General features: G+C 29.7%; 1 protein-coding gene across 10 annotated transcripts in view; it reads left to right on the top strand.

Moving 5' to 3' along the window:
• Nucleotides 1–26,878, top strand: part of LOC119603509 (EH domain-binding protein 1) — a 59,057-nt gene that overhangs the window by 21,229 nt on the left and 10,950 nt on the right. For 5 of the 10 annotated variants that reach the window (XM_037955549.1, XM_037955541.1, XM_037955544.1 and 2 more), the window contains exons 3-9: nt 11,772–11,979; nt 20,662–20,843; nt 20,917–21,116; nt 24,384–25,422; nt 25,494–25,696; nt 25,785–26,251; nt 26,460–26,552. In XM_037955549.1, coding sequence (XP_037811477.1) covers nt 11,772–11,979; nt 20,662–20,843; nt 20,917–21,116; nt 24,384–25,422; nt 25,494–25,696; nt 25,785–26,251; nt 26,460–26,552 — 2,392 coding nt within the window. The remainder of the gene's footprint in view (nt 1–11,771; nt 11,980–20,661; nt 20,844–20,916; nt 21,117–24,383; nt 25,423–25,493; nt 25,697–25,784; nt 26,252–26,459; nt 26,553–26,878) is intronic. The other 5 variants (XM_037955546.1, XM_037955547.1, XM_037955551.1 and 2 more) reach the window with 2 other exon arrangements.

The following is a 26,878-nucleotide window of genomic DNA, read 5'->3' on the forward strand; positions in this document are numbered from 1 at the left end:
TGATATCAATGGATATCTCATTACTCAATTCAATGTTGATAAAGTTATTGATCATTCCCACCCGATCTCTTAGTGATCTTTTTAAGTTATTAATGAATTTATTGATCTTTAGTGACCATTTACTCCATACATTGCTAGTTATTGATCTATAACGAGAGCATTTATTTCTAGATCGAACTCAAATTGATATAATGAGATCATTAACCAGTATCGAGTAGATTGATCGAGCAACAATATCATTGATCTCTAACGACTAATAAATTCCAGATTGAAAAAATAAAAATTAGTTTAAATTCTTGATCGCAATGAAATGGATCAATTCAATGTTAAAAGAAGAAGTTATTGATCATTCCCATCTGATCTCTTACTGATCTTTTTAAGTAACTAGGGAATGCATTGATCTATAGCGACTTCATTTATTCTCACTCTCTGGTGTATAGAAACTAATAATAATTCAAATTAACTACTTTAACATAAATCACTGTATTTGTTTGAAAGTAAAATTAAATTTTATCTAAAAACTTTTGTAATTTATACAATTTTAATTTAAACTGTGAGCAAACAAACTTATTACAACTTTATACATAAATCTATTGTATTTATTTTAGGTTTTTGTTCAAAACTTTTCCTCTTTATAATTTTTTTTTTATTACAAATTTGTATATTACTCGTCGGCGTTGAAAGATTGAGTATTATTAAATATAGAAAATATACATTTATATATGTTTTTGTAGCAATTAATGTTGTTACACTAGCGCCACGAATAAAAACAAATTATAAACAAAAAAAAAATAAAATCTAAGAAAATTGAAATTAAAAATAAAACTACTCAGTTTTTTAGAGCATAAATATGAGCACAAAGTACTTTAGAGTAAATTGAACTAATTTATATATTAAATTTGAAACTAATGTTTCCCTGAGGTTTTACGAACAAGTTTCTTTTTCTGATTTACCACGTAAAAGTGATTAATGTTCGAAATCTACAAAAATGTTAATGAGTAAAAAAAAAAATAGTTTAATGAACTTTTTAAAGTTTACACCATTTTGTTGTTTATTTTATTTATTTCTCCCCCCTGTGATTTATGCTGAAATTTACAAAAATTGTATAAATTTTCAAATTTGCTTAAATTAATTTGTTAATTTGTTTTTTTATTTGTAAACTTCTAGGTGGTATTTGAAACCTTTTTCGTTCTTTGTAATTTTTAACATTTACATTAATTAAAAATACCTAAATAAACTTAAACTAATGATAAAAAATGAGGTTAACCTAAAGAAATTTTTTTATCAAATATTAAAGGTATTCAGTTCAAACAAAAGCAAATTAACTTCTTTCGTTTCTAAAACCTCAAAGAGTGAAGTACTTTTTTTAAAACTGTGATTACCCCTTTCGATTTTTATAATCTTGTATTTCTATTTTGAAAAAAATCCCTTAAGTTTGTTCTGTATTTTATCAATGTTTAATGTCTAAACAATTTTGCAATATAGTAGACTATATACTCTTTCTTTATCTTACTTATTCAAACAAATACAAAAGTAACAACAATAACAATAAAATAAATAAATAAAAAAGATAAGGGTCTAAAAAAAATACTATAACTTTTCGTTGAGTTGTTCCATTAAATCAATTTTACGTTTTAAACGCAATTATTATGTGCACCCTACACTATAATGTTAGCAAAAGATGGCCATTATGATAGATTATTGATCATATGCATGAGATTTTGATCAGTATTTATAGCACGCGATCATTTAAAGCTTAAGCCGAAGTGAAAAGAAGGAAGAGATCTATAGTGAAGGCATTGATCCATAGTGACTTATATATCCCAGATTAAAGAATCTAGAATCATTGATCTCATGAGATCATTATAGATCAATTAAAGATTTAAGTTATTGATCTATATTGACTGCCATTAAGATCGAATTGATCTAAAGATGGTCAAGATCGAACTCGTATAGATCTAAAGAGGTTATTAATCAATATTAAGAGAATTGATCGGTAGCCATAACATTGATCTATAACGACTACTAGAAGTCAAGATCAAGAATCATTGATCAATTCCAACTTGAAGTCATTGATCTATATCGAATAAAATTAACTCAAGATCAATATCGTCTCCAATTTAAGAATGCATTCAAATCAAAATGATGTATATGATAAATAGATGACACTATTCATGATCTATAACGATCATTCTCTTCGAAATTGAACCATTTTTTATATCCATATCAACCATTCAATTTATGTGATCTATAGAAGAAAATGTAATGAATTATTACAAATTGATGCATCATTGATCTCTTGGAAACGCAATGAGCTCTCAAATGATCTCTCTTGTTATCTTTCTTTCACTCGTACGTATGCTCACACATGTATAAAAAACAAGCAAAACCTGTCAGAGAACTGATTTTTTAATCTCTGACTTTCGCTGATCTAAAGCGATTATTCTGTTCAAAATTGAAGAAAGTTATAGTCATTCAATTCACGTGATCCAAAGAATAAAAAATATTAAAATGTGATCTGTAAAGACTAATAAGTTCAAGATTAAGGAATTATCTTGTGAGTACTTTGATCAAAATAAAGATTAAACTCATTGATCTATATCGACCAATTATCGAATTCGAATCGGTGACGCTTTGTCGAAGAGAGAAAAATATATAGATCTAAAGCGTTCATTTTGTTCGATAATGAAGAAAGTTATTGTTCAAGTGATCAGATACAGGAAAATATAAATGATCTATAGTGAAGTTTCAGATTGAAGTATCATAGTTTCATGAGATAATTGATCATTTTAAGATTGTCGTTGATCAGTAGGGATCTATAGGGTCTACTAAGTTTCAGATTAAAGAATGATTGATCTCATGAGTCATGACACTATTGATCAATTGAAGATTACCGTTGATCTATATTGACCAAGTAATTCCAGATTGTATACGAATCGTTGAGACCGTAGTATGAAACTATAGCGATTATTCTATTCGACATTGATTTAAAAAGTCCTCCATCAAAAGTCCATCAAAGAATCATTTAAGATCGAAAGCACTGTTCATCATTGACCAAATCGAAGACTTATTGATATTTCTAGGGTGATCAGTTTAATAGTGAAAACATTGATTTATCAGCAACAAGATCGAAATTGTTGATGACCTAATGAAATCATTGATTTCTTTGAACTTTAGCAACCATAAATTATTCTATATCGAAAAAGTCATTCATAACGTCAAGATACTGATCAATCAAGAATATAGCGATCATATAATCTTGATTGACGATCATGATCGTCGAAATTAATCAATAGGTTAGTGACCAATTTATGAATATAATGTGATGTCATTATGTCTCTCTTAGATCTTATTGATCAGTTAAAGGACGACTATGGGAAAGCATTAATCTCATTAAGTCAATTATCATTTCAAAATTAAAATCATTTGATATCATCAAGTCTATAGAGATCTATTAAACAACAATTTAATGATCAATGCAATCATGAATTCAGGTGATTTTATCAAGTTTCTTCTTGATGTCATTAATAAATTAAAAACTAAAACAGTCATGGATCTATAGCGATCGTAAATTAGACAAAATCGGAAAAGTCATTTATCCTATGAAATCACTGATCAGTTTAAGATAGGATTTATTAGATAATATCAAGATTTTAGCGATTCTTTATAATCTTTGAAGTCATTGATCTTATCAATTAATAGATCTCTTATAGATCTATTCAATATTAAATAAGTTAATGATCATTAAGAATATACTTCAATATCGATGAATCATAACAAGTGGAAGTTCAATTCAAAATTGAGTTCATGTGATCTCATCAATTCTCTCACAGATCTCTTTGAACAATTAATGATTAAAGATGTCATTGATCTATAGAGATCACATATTATATAAGATCAAAAAAGTCATCAAATCACTGATCAATTAAAGATTGAAGTTCTTTGATCTCATCAAGTCTATAGCGATTTTATCTAGCGGGTCGCTCAATATTGGATTCATGTGATCTCTTCAAGCCACTCTCAGATCATTGACAATCTGAAGTTTAAACAAGACTATAGCGGTCTATAGCGATCATAAATTAGACAATATCGGAAAAGTTGTTTAATCTATTAAATAACTCATCAATTTAGGATTGAAGTCATTGGATCTGATCAAGTCTATAGCGATTCATTGATCAATTCAAATGTTGAAGAAATTACTGATAATAACAAGTCAGTGATCAATTCAATAATTATGTCATCTGATCAAGTCCAAAGTTTAAAAATGTCATCTAGTGATCATAAATTATATAAAATTGAAAAAAGTCATCACATCAAGACACTGATTTAATTGAGATTTAAAGTTATTTGATCTTCAATTTAATACATGATCACAATGGATCCTTTATAGATATATTCAAGCTTGAAGATGTTATTGATCATTAAGCAAATATTTCAAAATGGAGAAATGTTTGATATTCAGTGTCAGTGATCAAATCAATAATTATGTTATGTGATCTCATCTCATCAAGTCTCTCACTGATCTCTGTGATTAATTAAATGTTAAAGAAAACATTGAGGTGTAGGGTATATAAGAATACCACTCTCCAACTTTGTTGTTATATTACTTTTCCAGTTCAAACAACAACAACTTATACTACAAATTATTATTAATATTATAAGACTTAAGAAAGAAATTTTTTCTCTTTATTAATAAAACTGTACAATGATTTATTGATTTTTAAGTACATTTTATTTGTACAAGACTTATAAATAGGTCTATTACATATTGACTGACGGTATTTGTTTAACATATTAAAACTGCCTCTTTAGACCCTACATACCCCCAGTCCCAACCGCCCAGTTATAGGCTTTTGAGAAAACAAACTAAAATAAACAATATTGAGGTTGATTCTTTAGAATCAAGTTAAATGCTTTTCATGTCATTTTCATAACTTGTCCTAAGGACTGTCAGAGGAAATATGACAAGACTTAATATGTGAGTGTATATATGTATGATGACTACACGTAGGGATTTTGTTATATATTTTTTTTGCTGTTGCTGCCTGTTATCATGTTTATTTAGTACAATATGTTTTTCATTTAGTACATTTTTTTTATTTTATTTATTTTAAACATAATAATGAACAGCATATGGAATGATGGATGGGGAATAGTAGAAAAAAAAAATGTTGAAAGAAAAAAAAATTTTATGTCGAGAAAACAAGATATTGTAAAGATTCTAGAGTATTTTTTTTCATATCTAGTTGTTTGCTAAAAGTATAAAGATTTATGTTTTTCTGCCGATAAGTCAGTCAAGCAAGAAAGTTTAAGTGTTTTTTTTTTCTTTTTTCTTTCTTTAAATAGAGATGCATAGAGATTTAAAAGAGTCCCTTAAGTTATTCTTAATGAATTTTGCTAAATATGAGTCATTTAGTGCAACAATACTGCATGTTATATCAAATTAACAAATTAGAATGAAAACAGGCTATGTCCACTATTGTCTTATTCTCTGAAATGCTGAGTTTTCAATACAATATATTTCTTTTGATAGATTTCAAAACTTTCAAAATTTCTTTAATTCAAAAGAAATCTTCTTTTTGTAACCTAAGTATTTCACAGACATAACTTATTTCCCCTCTAAGCTAAACGTTCTATGCAGAACATTTTTTAATTCAATTTGTTATCAAATTTTCTTGATTTTAGCAAATTTTTAGTATTTTATTTAAATTTATAAAAAGTTGACTTAGCACATTTCCACTCTAAGCTTTATAACATCACATCACTCTTTTCTCTTTCTCTCTTTACCCAATAAACATATTTCTTTTAATTAAACACATTTCTATGCTAATGTGTTTTTAATTATGTTATTATAGATTTAAATAATAAAACTCTTTCATTGCTACTCCTATTTCTATTTAAAAATTCCAAAAATTTTTTTCGTCTTTAACTAACAAATCACTGTCATCATCTTAAACAACTTAATCGAGTTACCAACTGTTTTTCATAAGTTTTAAACATAAAACCAAATAAATAAATTATAAGTGCTGTGTGGTTGTTTTTGTTTAATAACAATTGTAAATTTTATTTGGTTTATGGTTTGCCTCTGTTTACGCTTTCTAAGTTTTTTGTTTATTTATTTTAAAAAACGAAAATTACTTATTTGCTACTTATTATAAAAGTCAAAATATATTTTAAGCTTTTCATTTTGCAAAAGAGGAAATTTATGCAAAAAAGTACAGCAAATTTATAAAAAAGCTAATTTGGAAAAAATTATGAATAATTCATATGAAATAAAAACATAAGTAGAAAAAGCTTTAAAGTTTTTTTTTTATAGAAAAGCTTTCAATCAAAAGTTTCAACTTATCAACTTATCGATAAAGGAAATTTTTCTAAAAAAAAGTTTGAGAAGGATATTTTTCTATTAGAAAGTTTATGAAGAAAAGCTTTGTAAGTTTGTGAGTTTCTGAAGGAAAGTTTTCTATAGAAAAGTTTATGAAGAAAAGCTTTGTAAAGAAAAGTTTGTGAAAGAAAGTTTTCTATAGAAAAGTTTGTCAAGTAAAGTTTTCTATAGAGAAGTTTTTGAAGGAAAGCTTTGTAGAGAAAAGTTTGTCAAGGAAAATTTTCTTTAGAAATGTTTATGAAGGAATGCTTTGTAGAGAAAAGTTTGTCAAGGAAAGTTTTCTATAGAAATGTTAATGAAGGAAAGCTTTGTAGAGAACAGTTGGTGAGCGAAAGTTTTCTATACAAATTTTGTCAAGGAAAGTTTTCTATAGAAAAGTTTGTGAAGGAATATTTTCTATAGAAAAGTTTGTGAAGGAACGTTTTCTATAGAAACGTTTTCAAAGGAAAGCTTTGTAGAGAAAAGTTTGTCAAGGGAAGTTTTCTATAGAAAAGTTTGTCAAGGGAAGTTTTCTATAGAAAAGTTTATGAAGGAAAGCTTTGTAGAGAAAAGTTTGTGAAAGAAAGTTTTCTCTCGAATAGTTTGTGAAGGAAATTTTCTATAGAAAAGTGTATGAAGGAACATTTTCTATAGAAAAGTTTATGAAGGAAAATTTTCTATAGAAAAGTTGGTGAAAGAAAGTTTTCTATAGAAAAGTTGGTGAAGCAAAGTTCTCTATAGAAAAGATGGTGAAGCAAAGTTTTCTGTAGAAAAGATGGTGAAAGAATTTTTTTTTGGAAAAGTTTGTGAAGAAAATTTTTCTATAGAAAAGTTTGTGAAGGAAATTTTCTATAGAAAAGTTTGTCAAGGAAAGTTTTCTATAGAAAAGTGTATGAAGGAACATTTTCTATAGAAAAGTTTATGAAGGAAAGTTTTCTATAGAAAAGTTGGTGAAGCAAAGTTCTCTATAGAAAAGATGGTGAAGCAAAGTTTTCTATAGAAAAGATGGTGAAAGAAATTTTTCTTTGGAAAAGTTTGTAAAGGAAAGTTTTCTATAGAAAAGTTTGTGAAGGCAAGCTTTCTATAGAAAAGTTGGTGAAGTAAAGTTTTCTATAGAAAAGTTGGTGAAGGAAAGTTTTCTATAGAAAAGTTGGTGAAGGAAAGTTTTGTATAGAAAAGTTGGTGAAGGAAAGTTTTGTATAGAAAAGTTGGTGAAGGAAAGTTTTCTATGAAAAACTTCATGTTATGGAAAAGCTTATGAATGAAAGTTTTTTATAGAAAACTTTATGATGAAAGCTTTCTACTAAAAAAATTGTGATATAAATGTTGTTTAAGAAAGTTAGTGATTAAAACTTTCTATAGAAAGGTTTGTGATTCAAGTTTTCCATAAAAAAGTTTGTAATGAACGTTTTGTACAAAAAAGTTCACCAAATGGGTGAAAACAATTCAATTTGTTTTTGCTGAAAGAAAATGAATTCCTCAAGTATTCTAAATCCTAAAATAAATATTTATTATTTTGTACGTGTTTTTTTATAATATTTTATAGTGAACACGTTTTCCTACCCCTTCCCTACTCCCTTAAATATCATTACAATCATACTGTGCGGTTTTTTAATGAAATTTTTGAAATTTCATGTAATTCTTTTTAAAATACAATTCTCTAGTTTTTGCATTTAGTCTTTATTAATAAATTTTTTTACAAAATATTTATGTTTCTATATTATTTGTTAATGGCACCCTCCTTTACACTTGTCATTTAAACGAGAATAGTCTAGCTGGTTTGCTAGTCTGTCTGTCTGTCTGTCTGTCTGTCTGTCTGCCTCTTTAACCAAATGTCTGTTTGATTTTGTAAGTCTTCAGTTTGCATTTTATTTACAACGTATTTACATAAAATACTATTTTTTTTCTAAATGACAGAATTTATTACTATTTTATAATATTAATGAGCAATTTATTTTGCTGCCATATTGATGTCGTCGTTGTAGATGTTTGTGGGTGCAGATTGAAAATAAAACAATTTTGTTATTATTTTAAATTTATTCTAGATTTAAAGATTTTAAAATGTCAAATAATGAAAAAATATCAAGTAGATTTTAAGAAAAATGCATTTTAATTAAAACAATGTTTTCTATTTAAATTTTAAACAAAATATGTATTCAAAATATTTTTCGTCTAAAGTTCACATTTAGTAGGTTTTCCATGTAATTGTTTAATTTTCTTTAACTAAATTATGTTTTATTCCTTTATTTTTTTAAACACTTAAAACAAAGACTAGTTATTTTAACAATGTTGCTGATTAAGTGCCTTTTTTCTTCCTTTTTTATACTTTTTTTTTTCATTATAATAAAGTATAATAATGTATTATAAAAAAATCTGCTATATCAGCATCAGTTGTCATGTAATGAACACTTTTACAACATTCACATTTATTTTTCCTCGTTTCTTTTTTTTCATTCTTCAGTTTTTCATATAAGAACTTCCTGTTTTTAAAGTTTAAAACCCGCATAATATGGTCTCATGTTTTTTAAAAAATATTTATCGTCTGATATTAAACATTATTGTGGTGTTGTTTGATGGGTTGTTATGGGCAAGAGTTAGTTTTATTTTACATTTTTATTTTCTATATTAAAATAAAATGTTAAATATTATTGTGTATAATAAAAACCAGAAAGTAAATTACTTTATTTCTGTGAATTTCAATATATTTTGTCAGCATTAAAGAATTTTTGAAAACTGCAGTTTTTTTTTTGAAGTGATTGTGGAAAAATGAATCAACGGAAGTAAGGGCTATAGATTAAAAGTTTTAATTTTTTTGGGGGAGAACGAATGCCTTCATGTTCTAAAGAAATTTCCCTATACAAACTTTTCTTCACAAACTTTTCAAGAGAAAGCTTTACTTCACAAACCTTTTTATAGAAAAATTTCCTTCGCAAACTTTTCTATAGAAAATATTCCTTTACAAATTTTTCTATAGAAAGCTTTCCCTCACCAACTTTTTTAAAGAAAACTTTGTTTCACCAACTTTTTCTATAGAAAACTTTGCTTCATCAACTTTTCTATAGAAAACTTTCTTTCACAAACTTTTCTATAGAAAACTTTTTTCACAAACTTTTCTATAGAAAATTTTCCTGCACCAACTTTTCCATAGAAAACTTTACTTCACCAACTTTTCCATAGAAAACTTTTTTTCACAAACTTTTCTATAGAAAACTTTCCTGCACCAACTTTTCTTTAGAAAACTTTTTTTCACACACTTTTCTATAGAAAACTTTTTTTCACAAACTTTTCTATAGAAAACTTTTTTTCACAAACTTTTCTATAGAAAACTTTTTTTCACAAACTTTTCTATAGAAAACATTCCTGTACAAACACAAACTTTTCTATAGAAAATTTTCCTTCACACACTTTTTTAGAAAACTTTCCTTCACAAATTTTTCTATGTAATACTTTCCTTTGCATACTTTTCTTTACAAACTTTTCTATAGAAAACATCCCTGCACAAACTTTTCTATAGAAAACTTTCGGTCACAAACTTTCCTCTAGAAAATTTTCCTTCACAAACTTTTCTATAGAAAACTTGCCTACACAAACTTTTTTAGAGAAAGCTTTCCTACACAAACTTTTCTGGAGAAAGCTTTTCTACACAAACTTTTCTAGAGAAAGCTTTCCTACACAAACTTTTCTATAAAAAACTTTTCTATAGAAAACTTTTCTTTACAAGCTTTTATATAGAAAGCTTTCCTTCACAAACTTTTCTAACGAAAACTTTCCTTCACAAACTTTTCTAAAGTAAACTTTCCTTCACAAACTTTTCTATAGAAAACTTTCCTTCACAAACTTTTCTATAGAAAACTTTCCTTCACAAACTTTTCTATAGAAAACTTTCCTTCACAAACTTGTCTATAGAAAACTTTCCTTCACAAACTTTTCTATACAAATCTATACTTCACATACTTTTCTATGGAACGATTTGCTTTACAAACTTTACTTCATAAACTTTTTCAAAGAAAACTTTCTTTTATCATCTTTTCGATAGAAAATTTTTCTTCACCAGCTTTTCTATAGAAAACTTTCCTTCACAAACTTTTCTCTAGAAAACTTTCCTTCACAAATTTTTCTTTAGAAAACTTTCCTTCACAAACTCTTCTCTAGAAAACTTTCCTTCACAAACTTTTTTCTAGAAAACTTTCCTTCATAAACTTTTTTCTAGAAAACTTTCTTTCATAAACTTTTCTATTGAAAACTTTCCTTCACAAACTTTTCTATAGAAAACTTTCCCTCATAAACTTTTTTCTAGAAAACTTTCTTTCATAAACTTTTCTATTGAAAACTTATCTTCACAAACTTTTCTATAGAAAACTTTCCTTTACAAACTTTTCTTTAGAAAATTTTCCTTCACAAACTTTTCTATAGAAAACTTTCCTTCATAAACTTTTTTCTAGAAAACTTTCTTTCATAAACTTCTCTATAGAAAACTTTTCTTCACAAACTTTTCTATAGAAAACATTCCTTCACAAACTTTCATCAGAATATTTTCCATAAAACAGTCCTAAGCTTTTCTAAATACATAAAACTTTCTATAGAAAGCTTCCATTCCATTTTTCTAAATTTTCTTATTGAAAACTTTTATAGAAAAAAGCTTTATTGAACTGTTTTTTAGAGAATACTCTCCATGTAAAGGAAGCTTGTTTTGTTTTCTGGGATACTTATTTTTTAATGATACATCACATTTTAAATGTCAAAAGTTTCAAAGAAAACTATGTTTTTTTTTTTTTAAAAAAACCACAGTTCTTAAACTCTTTAAAATAGTTTTTATTTTTTTTGTTCTTGTTATTGTTGTTATTTAGAAAAAACACTCTATAAAAGCAAGTGTTTAAAAGCAGGGGCTTTTTATCCCATAAGAGATTGATTGAATTTATTTGAAAAAAAAGTTTTCTTAAAAGAAGAAAAGCAACAAAACCCTTGGAAAATGTTTAAAGAATAATACACTGCAAAATATTTGCTTTAAATCAGAATTATAGTATTTGCACTATATATATAGTACATTATAACTGTATTCATATACATAGTTCGAATAAAATGATGACCTAGTTTTGCTGTTGAATAAAAAAACAAAACAGAAATACAAGAAAATACATATTAAATGAAATGAAACAAAAAAAAAAAAAAAAAAAAATACATGACACTTTTATACGCAAAAATATGAAAAGTGAAATGTTGAAAAATAAAATCTTCTAGAGAAAAATAAAAGATGTAACATTTTTATTTCTATAACAAGCAGCTGATGCTTAAAGCAATTTATATTTTAATATTTATGTTAAAACAACATTTCTTAGATTTGTGAAGGAAAAAATGTTTATTATTTTTAGTTTAATTTTTCTTTTCATTCTCTCTATCTTCTATTCCTTAGGCGTCCTTCAAATTTGTCCGTAGTTTGGACTAGACGTTCAAGACGCGTGGCTTCATCACCGCTGCCTTGGGAACCCGATATGATGAATCCGCTGGTCGGTAATGTCTCTTGGCCAGTTCCCGATAATCATTGTATAACCGTAACACTCTTCAAGGATCCCCGCACCCACGAATTAGAAGATAAAGATTGGACTTTTGTTATAGAAGATGTAAGTTTTCAATTCACATTTATCTAATGACTTTCTTTTGTTATTATAATTATTGTTGTTGTTGTTGTCATATAATGACAGCGAAATTGTATGAGTGCACTTTTTCAATGAAAATGAAAATTCTCCGTATGAGTGTGTGTCTCTCGGTACTATATTTGACCTAGTTTAAGTTTGGTTTTTATTACAATTTTACATTGTAAATAGAATTGTGTACTATAGACGAGTACATGACAGGAATGGGAAATTTCAATTATGAATTAGTACTTATTTTAATAAAAAAGTACTTTTTAGCTCAGCTTAGTTTTACCTCTAGTTCAGTTCTAGTTCAGTTCTAGTTCAGTTCTAATTCAGTTCTAGTTCAGTTCTAGTTCAGTTCTAGTTCAGTTCTAGTTCAGTTCTAGTTCAGTTCTAGTTCAGTTCTAGTTCAGTTCTAGTTCAGTTCTAGGTCAGTTCTAGTTCAGTTCTAGTTCAGTTCTAGTTTAGTTCTAGTTCAGTTCTAGTTCAGTTCTAGTTCAGTTCTAGTTCAGTTCTAGTTCAGTTCTAGTTCAGTTCTAGTTCAGTTCTAGTTCAGTTCTAGTTCAGTTCTAGTTCAGTTCTAGTTCAGTTCTAGTTCAGTTCTAGTTCAGTTCTAGTTCAGTTCTAGTTCAGTTCTAGTTCAGTTCTAGTTCAGTTCTAGTTCAGTTTCTAGTTCAGTTCTAGTTCAGTTCTAGTTCAGTTCTAGTTCAGTTCTAGTTCAGTTCTAGTTCAGTTCTAGTTCAGTTCTAGTTCTCGTTCAGTTCTAGTTCAGTTCTAGTTCAGTTCTAGTTCAGTTCTAGTTCAGTTCTAGTTCAGTTCTAGTTCAGTTCTAGTTCAGTTCTAGTTCAGTTCTAGTTCAGTTCTAGTTCAGTTCTAGTTCAGTTCTAGTTCAGTTCTAGTTCAGTTCTAGTTCAGTTCTAGTTCGTTCTAGTTCAGTTCTAGTTCAGTTCTAGTTCAGTTCTAGTTCAGTTCTAGTTCAGTTCTAGTTCAGTTCTAGTTCAGTTCTAGTTCAGTTCTAGTTCAGTTCTAGTTCAGTTCTAGTTCAGTTCTAGTTCAGTTCTAGTTCAGTTCTAGTTCAGTTCTAGTTCAGTTCTAGTTCAGTTCTAGTTCAGTTCTAGTTCAGTTCTAGTTCAGTTCTAGTTCAGTTCTAGTTCAGTTCTAAGTTCAGTTCTAGTTCAGTTCTAGTTCAGTTCTAGTTCAGTTCTAGTTCAGTTCTAGTTCAGTTCTAGTTCAGTTCTAGTTCAGTTCTAGTTCTAGTTCTAGTTCAGTTCTAGTTCAGTTCTAGTTCAGTTCTAGTTCAGCTCTAGTTCAGTTCTAGTTCAGTTCTAGTTCAGTTCTAGTTCAGTTCTAGTTCAGTTCTAGTTCAGTTCTAGTTCAGTTCTAGTTCAGTTCTAGTTCAGTTCTAGTTCAGTTCTAGTTCAGTTCTAGTTCAGTTTAGTTCAGTTCTAGTTCAGTTCTAGTTCAGTTCTAGTTCAGTTCTAGTTCAGTTCTAGTTCAGTTCTAGTTCAGTTCTAGTTCAGTTCTAGTTCAGTTCTAGTTCAGTTCTAGTTCAATTCTAGTTCAGTTCTAGTTCAGTTCTAGTTCAGTTCTAGTTCAGTTCTAGTTCAGTTCTAGTTCAGTTCTAGTTCAGTTCTAGTTCAGTTCTAGTTCAGTTCTAGTTCAGTTCTAGTTCAGTTCTAGTTCAGTTCTAGTTCAGTTCTAGTTCAGTTCTAGTTCAGTTCTAGTTCAGTTCTAGTTCAGTTCTAGTTCAGTTCTAGTTCAGTTCTAGTTCAGTTCTAGTTCAGTTCTAGTTCAGTTCTAGTTCAGTTCTAGTTCAGTTCTAGTTCAGTTCTAGTTCAGTTCTAGTTCAGTTCTAGTTCAGTTCTAGTTCAGTTCTAGTTCAGTTCTAGTTCAGTTCTAGTTCAGTTCTAGTTCAGTTCTAGTTCAGTTCTAGTTCAGTTCTAGTTCAGTTCTAGTTCAGTTCTAGTTCAGTTCTAGTTCAGTTCTAGTTCAGTTCTAGTTCAGTTCTAGTTCAGTTCTAGTTCAGTTCTAGTTCAGTTCTAGTTCAGTTCTAGTTCAGTTCTAGTTCCAGTTCTAGTTCTTTCTAGTTCAGTTCTAGTTCAGTTTCTAGTTCTTCTAGTCAGTTCTAGTTCTAGTTCAGTTCTAGTTCAGTTCTAGTTCAGTTCTAGTTCAGTTCTAGTTCAGTTCTAGTTCAGTTCTAGTTCAGTTCTAGTTCAGTTCTAGTTCAGTTCTAGTTCTAGTTCAGTTCTAGTTCAGTTCTAGTTCAGTTCTAGTTCAGTTCTAGTTCAGTTCTAGTTCAGTTCTAGTTCAGTTCTAGTTCAGTTCTAGTTCAGTTCTAGTTCAGTTCTAGTTCAGTTCTAGTTCAGTTCTAGTTCAGTTTCTAGTTCAGTTCTAATTCAGTTCTAGTTCAGTTCTAGTTCAGTTCTAGTTCAGTTCTAGTTCAGTTCTAGTTCAGTTCTAATTCAGTTCTAGTTCAGTTCTAGTTCAGTTCTAGTTCAGTTCTAGTTCAGTTCTAGTTCAGTTCTAATTCAGTTCCATCCCTGGTACCTACATATTAAGTCATTTATTTATTTTGTATGATTTCATGTGTTTTTTTGTTTGTTGTCTGTCATGAAATGTTTAAAAACTAGTTCATCATCATCGTTCTATAAATAATGACAGACAAAATTAAAATATTAAATGAGGGTTAATTTTAGGTTTCTACACATAAACGTTTTAAATTTATGCCTCTTTAAAAGCTTAAACTGAAATAAGTATGAAATTAAGGTAATTATGTTTACACCATAAAGGAATCTGTGGAATTGGTGTGGAATAATGACTGTGTGAAAAAAGACAGAAGAACTTTATTTTCTTAAGAGACTGTTGGACTGTTTAAGTTTTGCCGTAAAAAAACAAGTTAGGAAATAAATTTTGCAGTTAAGACTATGATTTTTTTTTGTTAAATCCGCAAAAGAAACTATAAAGTTTTATTATACACTTTATTATAAGTTTTTTTATTAGGGTGGGATCTTTTTTATAATTTTTATTCGTATTTCAAAACGAACTTTTTTACAGTGAAAACAAAAATTCGATGGTTCAAAATTGCTTTAAACTGTTATTAAAGCATTTTTTATTAAAAACCTTCAGCGAAAACTTTCATCGAAAGCTTTTCCTTGGAAGAATTCCTCTGTAGATAACGAAAGCATTTCTATAGAAAACTTTAATCAAATGTTTCTATAAAACACTTAATCGAAAGCTTTTCTATTGAAAGCTTTAATCGATAGTTTTTCTATGGAAAACTTAAATCAAAAGCTTTCTATAGAAAACTTAAATCGAAAGCTTTTCTATAGAAAACTTAAGTCGAAGGCTTTTCTATAGACAACTTAAATCGAAAGCTTTTCTATAGAAAACTTAAATCGAAAGCTTTTCTATAGAAAACTTAAATCGAAAGCTTTTCTCGAAGGCTTTTCTATAGAAAACTTAAATCGAAAGCTTTTCTATAGAAAACTGTTCACAATCTTTTCTATAGAAAACTTTCCTTCACAAACTTTTCTGTTGAAAACTTTCATTCATAAACTTTTCTATAGAAAACGTTCCTTTACAAACTTTTCTATAGAAAACGTTCCTTTACAAACTTTTCTATAGAAAACTTTCATTCACAAACTTTTCTATAAAAAGGTTTCTTCACTTATTTTTCGAAAGGAAACTTCCATCGTAAGCTTTTAGCCGGAAAACTTTCATAGAAAGCTTTTTTCTAGGAAACTTGCATCGTAAGCTTTTCTCAAGAAAACTTTCATCTTAATCTTTCAGCTAGAAGAAAAAACTTTAATCGAAAGCTTTTCTCTAGAAAACTTTCTTTTTTCTGGAAAACTTTAATTTAAAGCTTTTATAGAAAACTTTCATATCTTGTAATACCTCAATAATTAATATTAATCATACGCTCTGTACTACGTAATATTTTAAAAAGTGAAATTTTTTAAAACACAAAATCCTAATGCCTAAAACTGAAGGAGTTTAGAAAGAGCTTTGGGAAAAAGAAGTTTTTTCTTTTTTTCTTTATTCTGTTTTAGATTATTTTCTGTCTCATTTATAGTTCTTGCACATAAAGAAAATAATTAATTATAAAACTTTGCACACATTGTTTGTTTCTAAAGAAAGCACTTTATTAGAGAGTGTGAGTGAGCATTATCTTTCTGGAAAAGCAAACTCAACTAATTTAAAATATCTAATGACAACAACTCGTTATGGAAATATAAACACAAAAGCATTTTATACATAAAATTCTAAAGCAACATTGTTTAAATTCTGAGCAGCATTGTTCTTGAAAACACTTTCATTTCTTGTTTTTAAGAAAACTTGAAAAGAAAGATTCTTAAAACTTGATTTCACTTAAGCACCTTTATTGTTACAACTGTTGTTTAAAAATTGTTTAAGGTCAGTAGTTTTTATTGTAGAAAATAATATCCTTTTTCAGTGCATTAATGTATTTTTGTTAAAAGCAATATGTAGTTTTATTGATTTTATTCAAAAACATATTTTTTTACATTTTTCCCTTTTTAAACAAATTTTACCTTGAAATATTGCCATTAACATTTGTATATAATTTTCTAATTTTCTTGTCAACAATAACAGCATTTTACACTTCAACAAACCAAGCAAAAAACGAAAAAATTCAACCTCAAAACCACAATTAAATGAATAATTGTTGCCAAAGGTTAAACCCCATCCTCCCTAGGCTGCAAATAGTACAAAAATATAAACAAATTTCCCAAAACTAAATACATATTTAAAAAAGGACGAAAATCTATATTTCAAAAAAAGTTTCGAATTTCACCATAAGACCTTGGCAATATGTATTCATTAAGTAATGAAATTGTTGCTTTCAAATGGTTCATGTTTTAAGTAAATAAATTTTTTAAATTTCTTTGTTTTTCTCTTCTTTTCTCTTTAACTTAATTGTATGATTAATTTGTTTTTATTTTCATATCATGCTGTAATTTAATCATATTTTACAAAAAAAATATATAATTTAATTCTTTAATTAATAGTGACATTTGCAGACACAAAACCGCCTCCACGCATTAATATTTTTGTTTAAGGTTTTCTTTAACACCAACTAAAAGTTTGTGCGAGACAAACGACAAAAAAAAAACTGAAAAAAGACATCAACGCATTGAAATGAATAGCGGAAGGACTGTTTATGATTAAATGAAAGCAAAAGTACTTTCGATTTAATATGAAAAAATTAAACGTACAGAGTATGGAATGGGCATTTAAGTTTAATAATGGGGGCCTTCAACAGGTTATGGATTATTTCTCATAAAAATTGTCAAGAGCAGAACTAGAACAGAAGTAGAACAGAAGTAGAACAGAACTAGAACAGAACTAGAACAGAACTAGAACAGAACTAGAACAGAACTAGAACAGAACTAGAACAGAACTAGAACAGAACTAGAACAGAACTAGAACAGAACTAGAACAGAACTAGAACAGAACTAGAACAGAACTAGAACAGAACTAGAACAGAACTAGAACAGAACTAGAACAGAACTAGAACAGAACTAGAACAGAACTAGAACAGAACTAGAACAGAACTAGAACTAGAACTAGAACAGAACTAGAACAGAACTAGAACAGAACTAGAACTAGAACAGAACTAGAACTAGAACTAGAACTGAACTAGAACTAGAACAGAACTAGAACAGAACTAGAACTTGAACTAGAACAGAACTGAAACAGAACTAGAACAGAACTAGAACAGAACTAGAACAGAACTAGAACAGAACTAGAACAGAACTAGAACAGAACTAGAACAGAACTCAGAACTAGAACAGAACTAGAACAGAACTAGAACAGAACTAGAACAGAACTAGAACAGAACTAGAACAGAACTAGAACAGAACTAGAACAGAACTAGAACAGAACTAGAACAGAACTAGAACAGAACTAGAACAGAAATAGAACAGAACTAGAACAGAACTAGAACAGAACTAGAACAGAAACTAGAACAGAACTAGAACAGAACTAGAACAGAACTAGAACAGAACTAGAACAGAAACTAGAACAGAACTAGAACTAGAACTAGAACAGAACTAGAACAGAACTAGAACAGAACTAGAACTAGAACAGAACTAGAACTAGAACTAGAACTAGAACTGAACTAGAACTAGAACAGAACTAGAACAGAACTAGAACAGAACTAGAACTGAACTAGAACAGAACTGAAACAGAACTAGAACAGAACTAGAACAGAACTAGAACAGAACTAGAACAGAACTAGAACAGAACTAGAACAGAACTAGAACAGAACTAGAACAGAACTAGAACACAGCACATAGAAACTAGAACAGAACTAGAACAGAACTAGAACAGAACTAGAACAGAACTAGAACAGAACTAGAACAGAACTAGAACAGAACTAGAACAGAACTAGAACAGAACTAGAACAGAACTAGAACAGAACTAGAACAGAACTAGAACAGAACTAGAACAGAATTAGAACAGAACTAGAACAGAACTAGAACAGAACTAGAACAGAACTAGAACAGAACTAGAACAGAACTAGAACAGAACTAGAACAGAACTAGAACAGAACTAGAACAGAACTAGAACAGAACTAGAAAGAACTAAGAACAGAACAGAACTAGAACAAACCTAGAACTAGAACTGAACAGAACTAGAACAGAACTAGAACAGAACTAGAACAGAACTAGAACAGAACTAGAACAGAACTAAAACTGAACTAAAACTGAACTAGAACAGAACTAGAACAGAACTAGAACAGAACTAGAACAGAACTAGAACAGAACTAGTTCAGAACTAGAGCAGAACTAGAACAGAACTAGAACAGAAATAGAACAGAACTAGAACAGAACTAGAACAGAACTAGAACAGAACTAGAATAGAACTAGAACAGAACTAGAACAGAACTAGAACAGAACTAGAACAGAATTAGAACAGAACTAGAACAGAACTAGAACAGAACTAGAACAGAACTAGAACAGAACTAGAACAGAACTAGAACAGAACTAGATCAGAACTAGAACAGAACTAGAACAGAACTAGAACAGAACTAGAACAGAACTAGAACAGAACTAGAACAGAACTAGAACAGAACTAGAACAGAACTAGAACAGAACTAGAACAGAACTAGAACAGAACTAGAACAGAACTAGAACAGAACTAGAACAGAACTAGAACAGAACTAGAACAGAACTAGAACAGAACTAGAACAGAACTAGAACAGAACTAGAACAGAACTAGAACAGAACTAGAACAGAACTGAACTGAACTAGAACTGAACTAGAACTGAACTAGAACTGAACTAGAACTGAACTAGAACTGAACTAGAACTGAACTAGAACTGAACTAGAACTGAACTAGAACTGAACTAGAACTGAACTAGAACTGAACTAGACTGATTAGAACTGAACTAGAACTGAACTAGAACTGAACTAGAACTGAACTAGAACTGAACTAGAACTGAACTAGAACCGAACTAGAACTGAACTAGAACTGAACTAGAACTGAACTAGAACTGAACTAGAACTAAACTAGAACTGAACTAGAACTGAACTAGAACTGAACTAGAACTGAACTAGAACTGAACTAGAACTAAACTAGTCCTGAATTACAACTGAACTAGTCCTGAATTACAACTGAACTAGAACTATACTGCAACTGATACAACAAAAACTATACAAGAACTGAACTGGAACTGAACTAATACCGAACTGGAACTGAAATAGAACAACAGCTGAACTACAACTAAACTACAACAAACGCATCTAGAACTGAAATAGAATTAAAGTAGAAGAAAATTAGAATTGAACTAGACTTGAACTAGAATTGAACTAGGATTGAACTGGAACTGAAAACTTATCTGTCCAAAAGTATTATTATTTTAAATGCTTACTTGATTTTTGAGGAGCCTCACCATTCCCACTCCAGCCTTTATGATATTCACAACATTCACTTTTTCCTCAAGACATAAAGTTAAAAAATTACACCACATATCTGCATGTGCGCGGCTGGAGGCATGTGTAGGTGTTAAAATATTATTACTTACAATTTAAACTTGATGAAAAACAAAATTGAAAAGCGGAAAATTTCTCATGTTGAAATGAATATAAAAATCAAGTAGATAGTTTTTGTGCATATATTTATTTCTTTTCTATTGCAAAAAAACGGTTATAAAATAATATATAGAAAAAAAAGCACGTTTTATTACAAAAAATCGATTTTATAAAATATTTTGTTTTTATGGCTATAGAATTGTATCTATGAGTGTGGTAATTGTTGTTGGAGCAAAATTGTATTTGCTTGTCTTTAGGCCGTTGGCCATATTTGTTAAACGGCTTAAGTTTTGAAAAATGTAAATGTTTCTTCTATGTTTGTTAGACAATTAGTTTTGGTCACACACCAAACATTTAAAACGGAAATAAATGTGTAGAGAAAAATACAAAGCATACATGTTTAGGCAACATGCCGAAACACAAACTCTTTGTAAAATGTTTAAAGAGTGAAAAATATTTAAAAAATTTAAATCATAAAAGGAAAAAATCATTAAATCATTTAAATTGCCTTTAAAATTTTCATAATTTTAAAAATACCTTTAGCTATAAAACAAACTGTTTCTTATCTTAAAATTCTAATTAAAATGTTCATTTCCAATTTTCCCTTTTAAAGATAACTCCCATGGGTAAAAAGCGTGTTTTAGCCAATGCCAATATAAATATGCGTAAATATGCCAGTATTGAGTCAACGCAACAAAGTTTTACTTTAAGTCTAAAACCGGTATCACGTAAAGTGACAGCAGCCGAATTAGAATTGACCATAAGTTGTGTATTTTTGCGTGAAGGCAAAGCTACGTAAGTTTAATTTACAAAAATAACAAAAAAATATATTTCATTAAAACATTTACTCTTAATCTTTCCCTCTTAGCGATGAAGACATGCAAAGTGTGGTTTCCTTAATGTCTGTCAATAATAACTGTGATGTAGCTCCTTTGGATGATTTAGAAGATATACCAGATTTGGAAAATTCCGCTGATATATCTGATCATTTGTATGATTTCACTCAACAATTGGAACAAATGACTACCAGTCTAAATGGTTGCATGGATTTACCTACGCCTTTGAGTGGTAAGTTTTTGTTTTCGTCTCTACAGTATTTTATTATTATTATTTAATTGTTTTTTGTTTATAAATGTTGCAAATATAAAACGTACAAATATATACTTATAACAACTATATATAGTAGTATGTATTTGATTTATATATTTTATAAACTTTTATGTATAAAATTTGATTTGTTATTTTGTAGTGAATAGAAGTAAATGAGAACAGTTTGGTTTTTTTAGGTAAAACCTTCAAAAAGAAATCATATGACTTTTATGTTAAATGAACTGAACTAGAACTGAACTGGAACTGAACTAGAACTGAAATAGAACTAAACTAGAACTAAACTAGAACTGAACTAGAACTGAACTAGATCTGAACTAGAACTGAACTAGAACTGAATTAGAACTGAATTAGAACTGAATTAGAACTGAACTAGAACTGAACTAGAACTGAACTAGAACTGAACTAGAACTGAACTAGAACTGAACTAGAACTGAACTAGAACTGAACTAGAACTGAACTAAAACTGAACTAAAACTGAACTAGATCTGAACTAGAACTGAACTAGAATTGAACTAGAATTGAACTACTGAACTAGAACTAGAACTGAACTAGAACTGAACTAGAACTGAACTAGAACTGAACTAGAACTGAACTAGAACTGAACTAGAACTGAACTAGAACTGAACTAGAACTGAACTAGAACTGAACTAGAACTGAACTCGACTAACTAGAACTGAACTAGAACTGAACTAGAACTGAACTAGAACTGAACTAGAACTGAACTAGAACTGAACTAGAACTGAACTAGAACTGAACTAGAACTGAACTAGAACTGAACTAGAACTGAACTAGAACTGAACTAGAACTGAACTAGAACTGAACTAGAACTGAACTAGAACTGAACTAGAACTGAACTAGAACTGAACTAGAACTGAACTAGACTGAACTAGAACTGAACTAGAACTGAACTAGAACTGAACTAGAACTGAACTAGAACTGAACTAGAACTGAACTAGAACTGAACTAGAACTGAACTAGAACTGAACTAGAACTGAACTAGAACTGAACTAGAACTGAACTAGAACTGAACTAGAACTGAACTAGAACTGAACTAGAACTGAACTAGAACTGAACTAGAACTGAACTAGAACTGAACTAGAACTGAACTAGAACTGAACTAGGAACTAGAACTGAACTAGAACTGAACTAGAACTGAACTAGAACTGAACTAGAACTGAATTAGAACTAGAACTGAACTAGAACTAAACTAGAATTAGAACTGAACTAGAATTAGAACTGAACTAGAACTGAACTAGAACTGAACTAGAACTGAACTAGAACTGAACTAGAACTGAACTAGAACTGAACTAGAACTGAACTAGAACTGAACTAGAACTGAACTAGAACTGAACTAGAACTGAACTAGAACTGAACTAGAACTGAACTAGAACTGACTAGAACTGAACTAGAACTGAACTAGAACTGAACTAGAACTGAACTAGAACTGAACTAGAACTGAACTAGAACTGAACTAGAACTGAACTAGAATACTGAACTAGAACTGAACTAGAACTACTGAACTAGAACTAGAACTGAACTAGAACTGAACTAGAACTGAACTAGAACTGAACTAGAACTGAACTAGAACTGAACTAGAACTGAACTAGAACTGAACTAGAACTGAACTAGAACTGAACTAGAACTGAACTAGAACTGAACTAGAACTGAACTAGAACTGAACTAGAACTGAACTAGAACTGAACTAGAACTGAACTAGAACTGAACTAGAACCTGAACTAGAACTGAACTAGAACTGAACTAGAACTGAAACTAGAACTGAACTGAATTAGAACTAGAACTGAACTAGAACTAAACTAGAACTAGAACTGAACTAGAACTGAACTAGAACTGAACTAGAACTGAACTAGAACTTAACTAGAACTGAACTAGAACTGAACTAGAACTGAACTAGAACTGAACTAGAACTGAACTAGAACTGAACTAGAACTGAACTAGAACTGAACTAGAACTGAACTAGAACTGAACTAGAACTGAACTAGAACTGAACTAGAACTGAACTAGAACTGAACTAGAACTGAACTAGAACTGAACTAGAACTGAACTAGAACTGAACTAGAACTGAACTAGAACTGAACTAGAACTGAACTAGAACTGAACTAGAACTGAACTAGAACTGAACTAGAACTGAACAGAACTGAACTAGAACTGAACTAGAACTGAACTAGAACTGAACTAGAACTGAACTAGAACTGAACTAGAACTGAACTAGAACTGAACTAGAACTGAACTAGAACTGAACTAGAACTGAACTAGAACTGAACTAGAACTGAACTAGAACTGAACTAGAACTGAACTAGAACTGAACTAGAACTGAACTAACTGAACTAGAACTGAACTAGAACTGAACTAGAACTGAACTAGAACTGAACTAGAACTGAACTAGAACTGAACTAGAACTGAACTAGAACTGAACTAGAACTGAACTAGAACTGAACTAGAACTGAACTAGAACTGAACTAGAACTGAACTAGAACTAACTAGGATTGAAGTAGAATTGAAATTAAAATGAATATAGTTCTATAATGGAATTGTCCAGGCTCACGCAAATCGCTTTTTTACCATTGCTTTAAGCATTTTGTGCTTAAAAATATGCTTTGAGTGTTTAAGTAAATAAGTATATCGGACTTAAAAACTAAATTAAGAATTAGGTATCCTTTAATGGGAGTTTTTAAACATTGCTCCCAGTCTTCTAGCATAGCTGCAGTTATTATAGATTTAAGTCTGTAGGTATAACCAATTGTTCTCCGACTTTATAACAATAGTAGTTTCTTTATAAACAATTTACTTTTAATTTCTAATACTTGTAGTAACTCTAGTAACAGTATAGTTAATTAACTTTAATTTAATTGTTAATTGTAAATTTGTTCTACTTTTTTTATTCTCTTTTATCCCTTTTATATAAATGAAAAAACTAAAAATTCTAAATTCAAAAAACAACTAAAAACAAAATTAATAAAACAATCTGGCCCACTACTCTACATTATCAACAACTATATATAACTACTATTTAACTTATTTTGTGTTATGTGTTTTGTATTTAAACGTAATAAAAACTGTTGTTGTCCCGTAATAAAATTCCAAAAAAAAACCCCATATATAATGTAAAATCCATGAAAAAAACTCAAATCCCATATAAACACAAAAAACAACAATTCGATGTTTTATTGTCTGTGTGTGTGTGTGTGTGTATATGTAAATGTGTAGTACCTTCTTTGTCAGAAGATCCAACTCCATTGGCTGAAGTTAATAATATAAATTTTGAACTTGAATCAGATAAATATCCTTATTCACCCATGAATGATGAGCATAATAATGATGATATTGATGATGATTTCAAAGAGGATTTATTAAAAACACCAAGTGCTGCAGCAGCAACAACAACAACGGCTGCCACAACACTGCCGTCATCGACACAAAAAGTTCCTAGCGATGAACAATTAGCGGATAAAGCAACGAAAAAAGATTTTATGAAACCTATGAAAATGGTTACCTCAACACCCATAACCAAAGTGAATGAAAAGAAATCTGAAGATGTGGTTAAGTTGGAGCAAAAAGTGCGTAAAGGTTTAAAATTCCCCGAGGAATATGAGCAACAAACCAAAGAGTTGGGAAACCAGCCACCAAAAGAGCAAGATTCTTTCAGCTCTTTGGAGTATTCATTTGAGAAAATAAAATCTCCTGATTCCACACTCAATGAATCCACTGTAACCGCCACGGAACTTTCTATAGAAGATAAAACTAAAACGCCTACAACTATGCTAATAACAAACACAACCACGAATAATAAAACTCAGGATGTTAATGGAAAAACCACAAACTCCTCAAATCAAGATAACGCTTTAACTAAAGACTCCCCCAAGGAAGTTGCCACTAAACAAACAAGCGAAAATAAACGTCCTGAGTTACAACCATTGAATTTAAAGAAATCCTATGAGAATATAGAACCTTCCCCGGTACCCACGGCACCAACAGCAAATAATACCAATAATACAAATACCTCTAATACGAATGGTTATCTAACAGTGAGTTCGCAACAGCTAACCACTAATAACACAAATAATTCATCCTTAAAACCGGTGGAAAAGATTATACTCAAAGAAAATACTCCCGGACAAGATTTACTTGAATGGTGCAAAGAAGTTACCAAAGATTATCCCAATGTTAAGGTTACCAATCTGACCACCAGTTGGCGTAATGGCATGGCTTTCTGTGCCATTATACATCATTTTGAACCCAATCTAATGTGAGTTCAAATATTATACCAACAAAAACAACAAAGGTTTTATAACTCCTTTTTTAAAATTTTCCCCACAGAGACATGTCTAAACTAACACCACACGATGTGGTGGGTAATTGTCGTATTGCCTTTGATGCGGCTGAATCATTGGGTATACCACGTGTCATTGAGCCACGTGATATGAGTTTATTGGCCGTACCCGATAAATTGGCCGTTATGACGTATTTACATCAATTGCGTGCTCATTTCACCGGCAAACAACTACAAATTGAACAAATTGGTAAATTAATTGAAATGCATAAAACTCAACTGAGAAAAATAAACAAACAAATTAATAAAATTTATATTCTTCCTCTCTCCACCGTTAGGTCCCACTTCTGATGAATCCAGTTATGTTATTGGCAATTATAAAACCGACAATTTATCATCACAAAATTTACTCAATTTATCACATTTGAAAGCACAACTGTTGCATCAGAATTCTTTGGATGACGATATCTTTGGCCTCGACAATAATAAATCCCAGTTATCGCCTACCGCCAAAAAAGATGTTAAGAATTTAATACTTTCCGGTTCGAAGAGTATACTGGGTAAGGTATTGTCACCCACCCACAAGGATAAGAATAGCATAAATGCTTCTCAACATTCGAATTTGAGTAATCTGGCCGTTAATACTCCTTCGTCGCCTTTAATCGAGGATAATAATGTTTCTCTCGACACTAATGAGGAACTGGAGAAACTTAACTCTTCAAATCAAGAGAATATATCCTTTAATGCACAACAACCGGTCAAAGAACCCTCTTCGCCCACAGCTTTAGATCCTAATACCACAAATGTAAGTAGGGAGCACCGGTATTCTATACCTTCTGATTTAAATTTTGTTTCCTTTTTTATACTGTTGAGTTGTTTATTTGATTTACAGCTTAGCTTTTGTTTTTTTATCATTATTAATTTATTAATCGTATTGAGTTTTATTTATAGCTTTTGTTTGGCTTTAATTTGTTTTATTTATTATTATTTTGTTGGCGCTTATTTTTTTATAGAAAATTTTATCACGTCATAAAGAACAAAGTGAAAAGGCTCGTATCATGATGGAGAAATTAAGAATTTCTCAAAATGATAAAAATAATCATGATGTAAGTAAAAGTTATCATATTCACTTCATTTGTTTTAATTTAATATGATTTTAAGTTGGTTTTTCTTAAGCTTTTGTTAAAAAAGTTTTGTTTTATTAAAGTTTTTTAATAATTTTAACACCTGAGCCAAAACTGAACTAGAAATGAACTAGAACTGGATTCGAACAGAACTAGAACTGGATTCGAACAGAACTAGAACTGAACTAGAACTGAACTAGAACTGAACTAGAACTGAACTAGAACTGAACTAGAACTGAACTAGGACTGAACTAGAACTGACTAGAACTGAACTAGAACTGAACTAGAACTGAACTAGAACTGAACTA

This window comes from Lucilia sericata, unplaced genomic scaffold (genome assembly GCF_015586225.1).
Source record: "Lucilia sericata isolate MDLA Ls3-8-SP2 unplaced genomic scaffold, ASM1558622v1 Contig000310F_arrow, whole genome shotgun sequence".
Lineage (NCBI taxonomy): Eukaryota > Metazoa > Arthropoda > Insecta > Diptera > Calliphoridae > Lucilia > Lucilia sericata.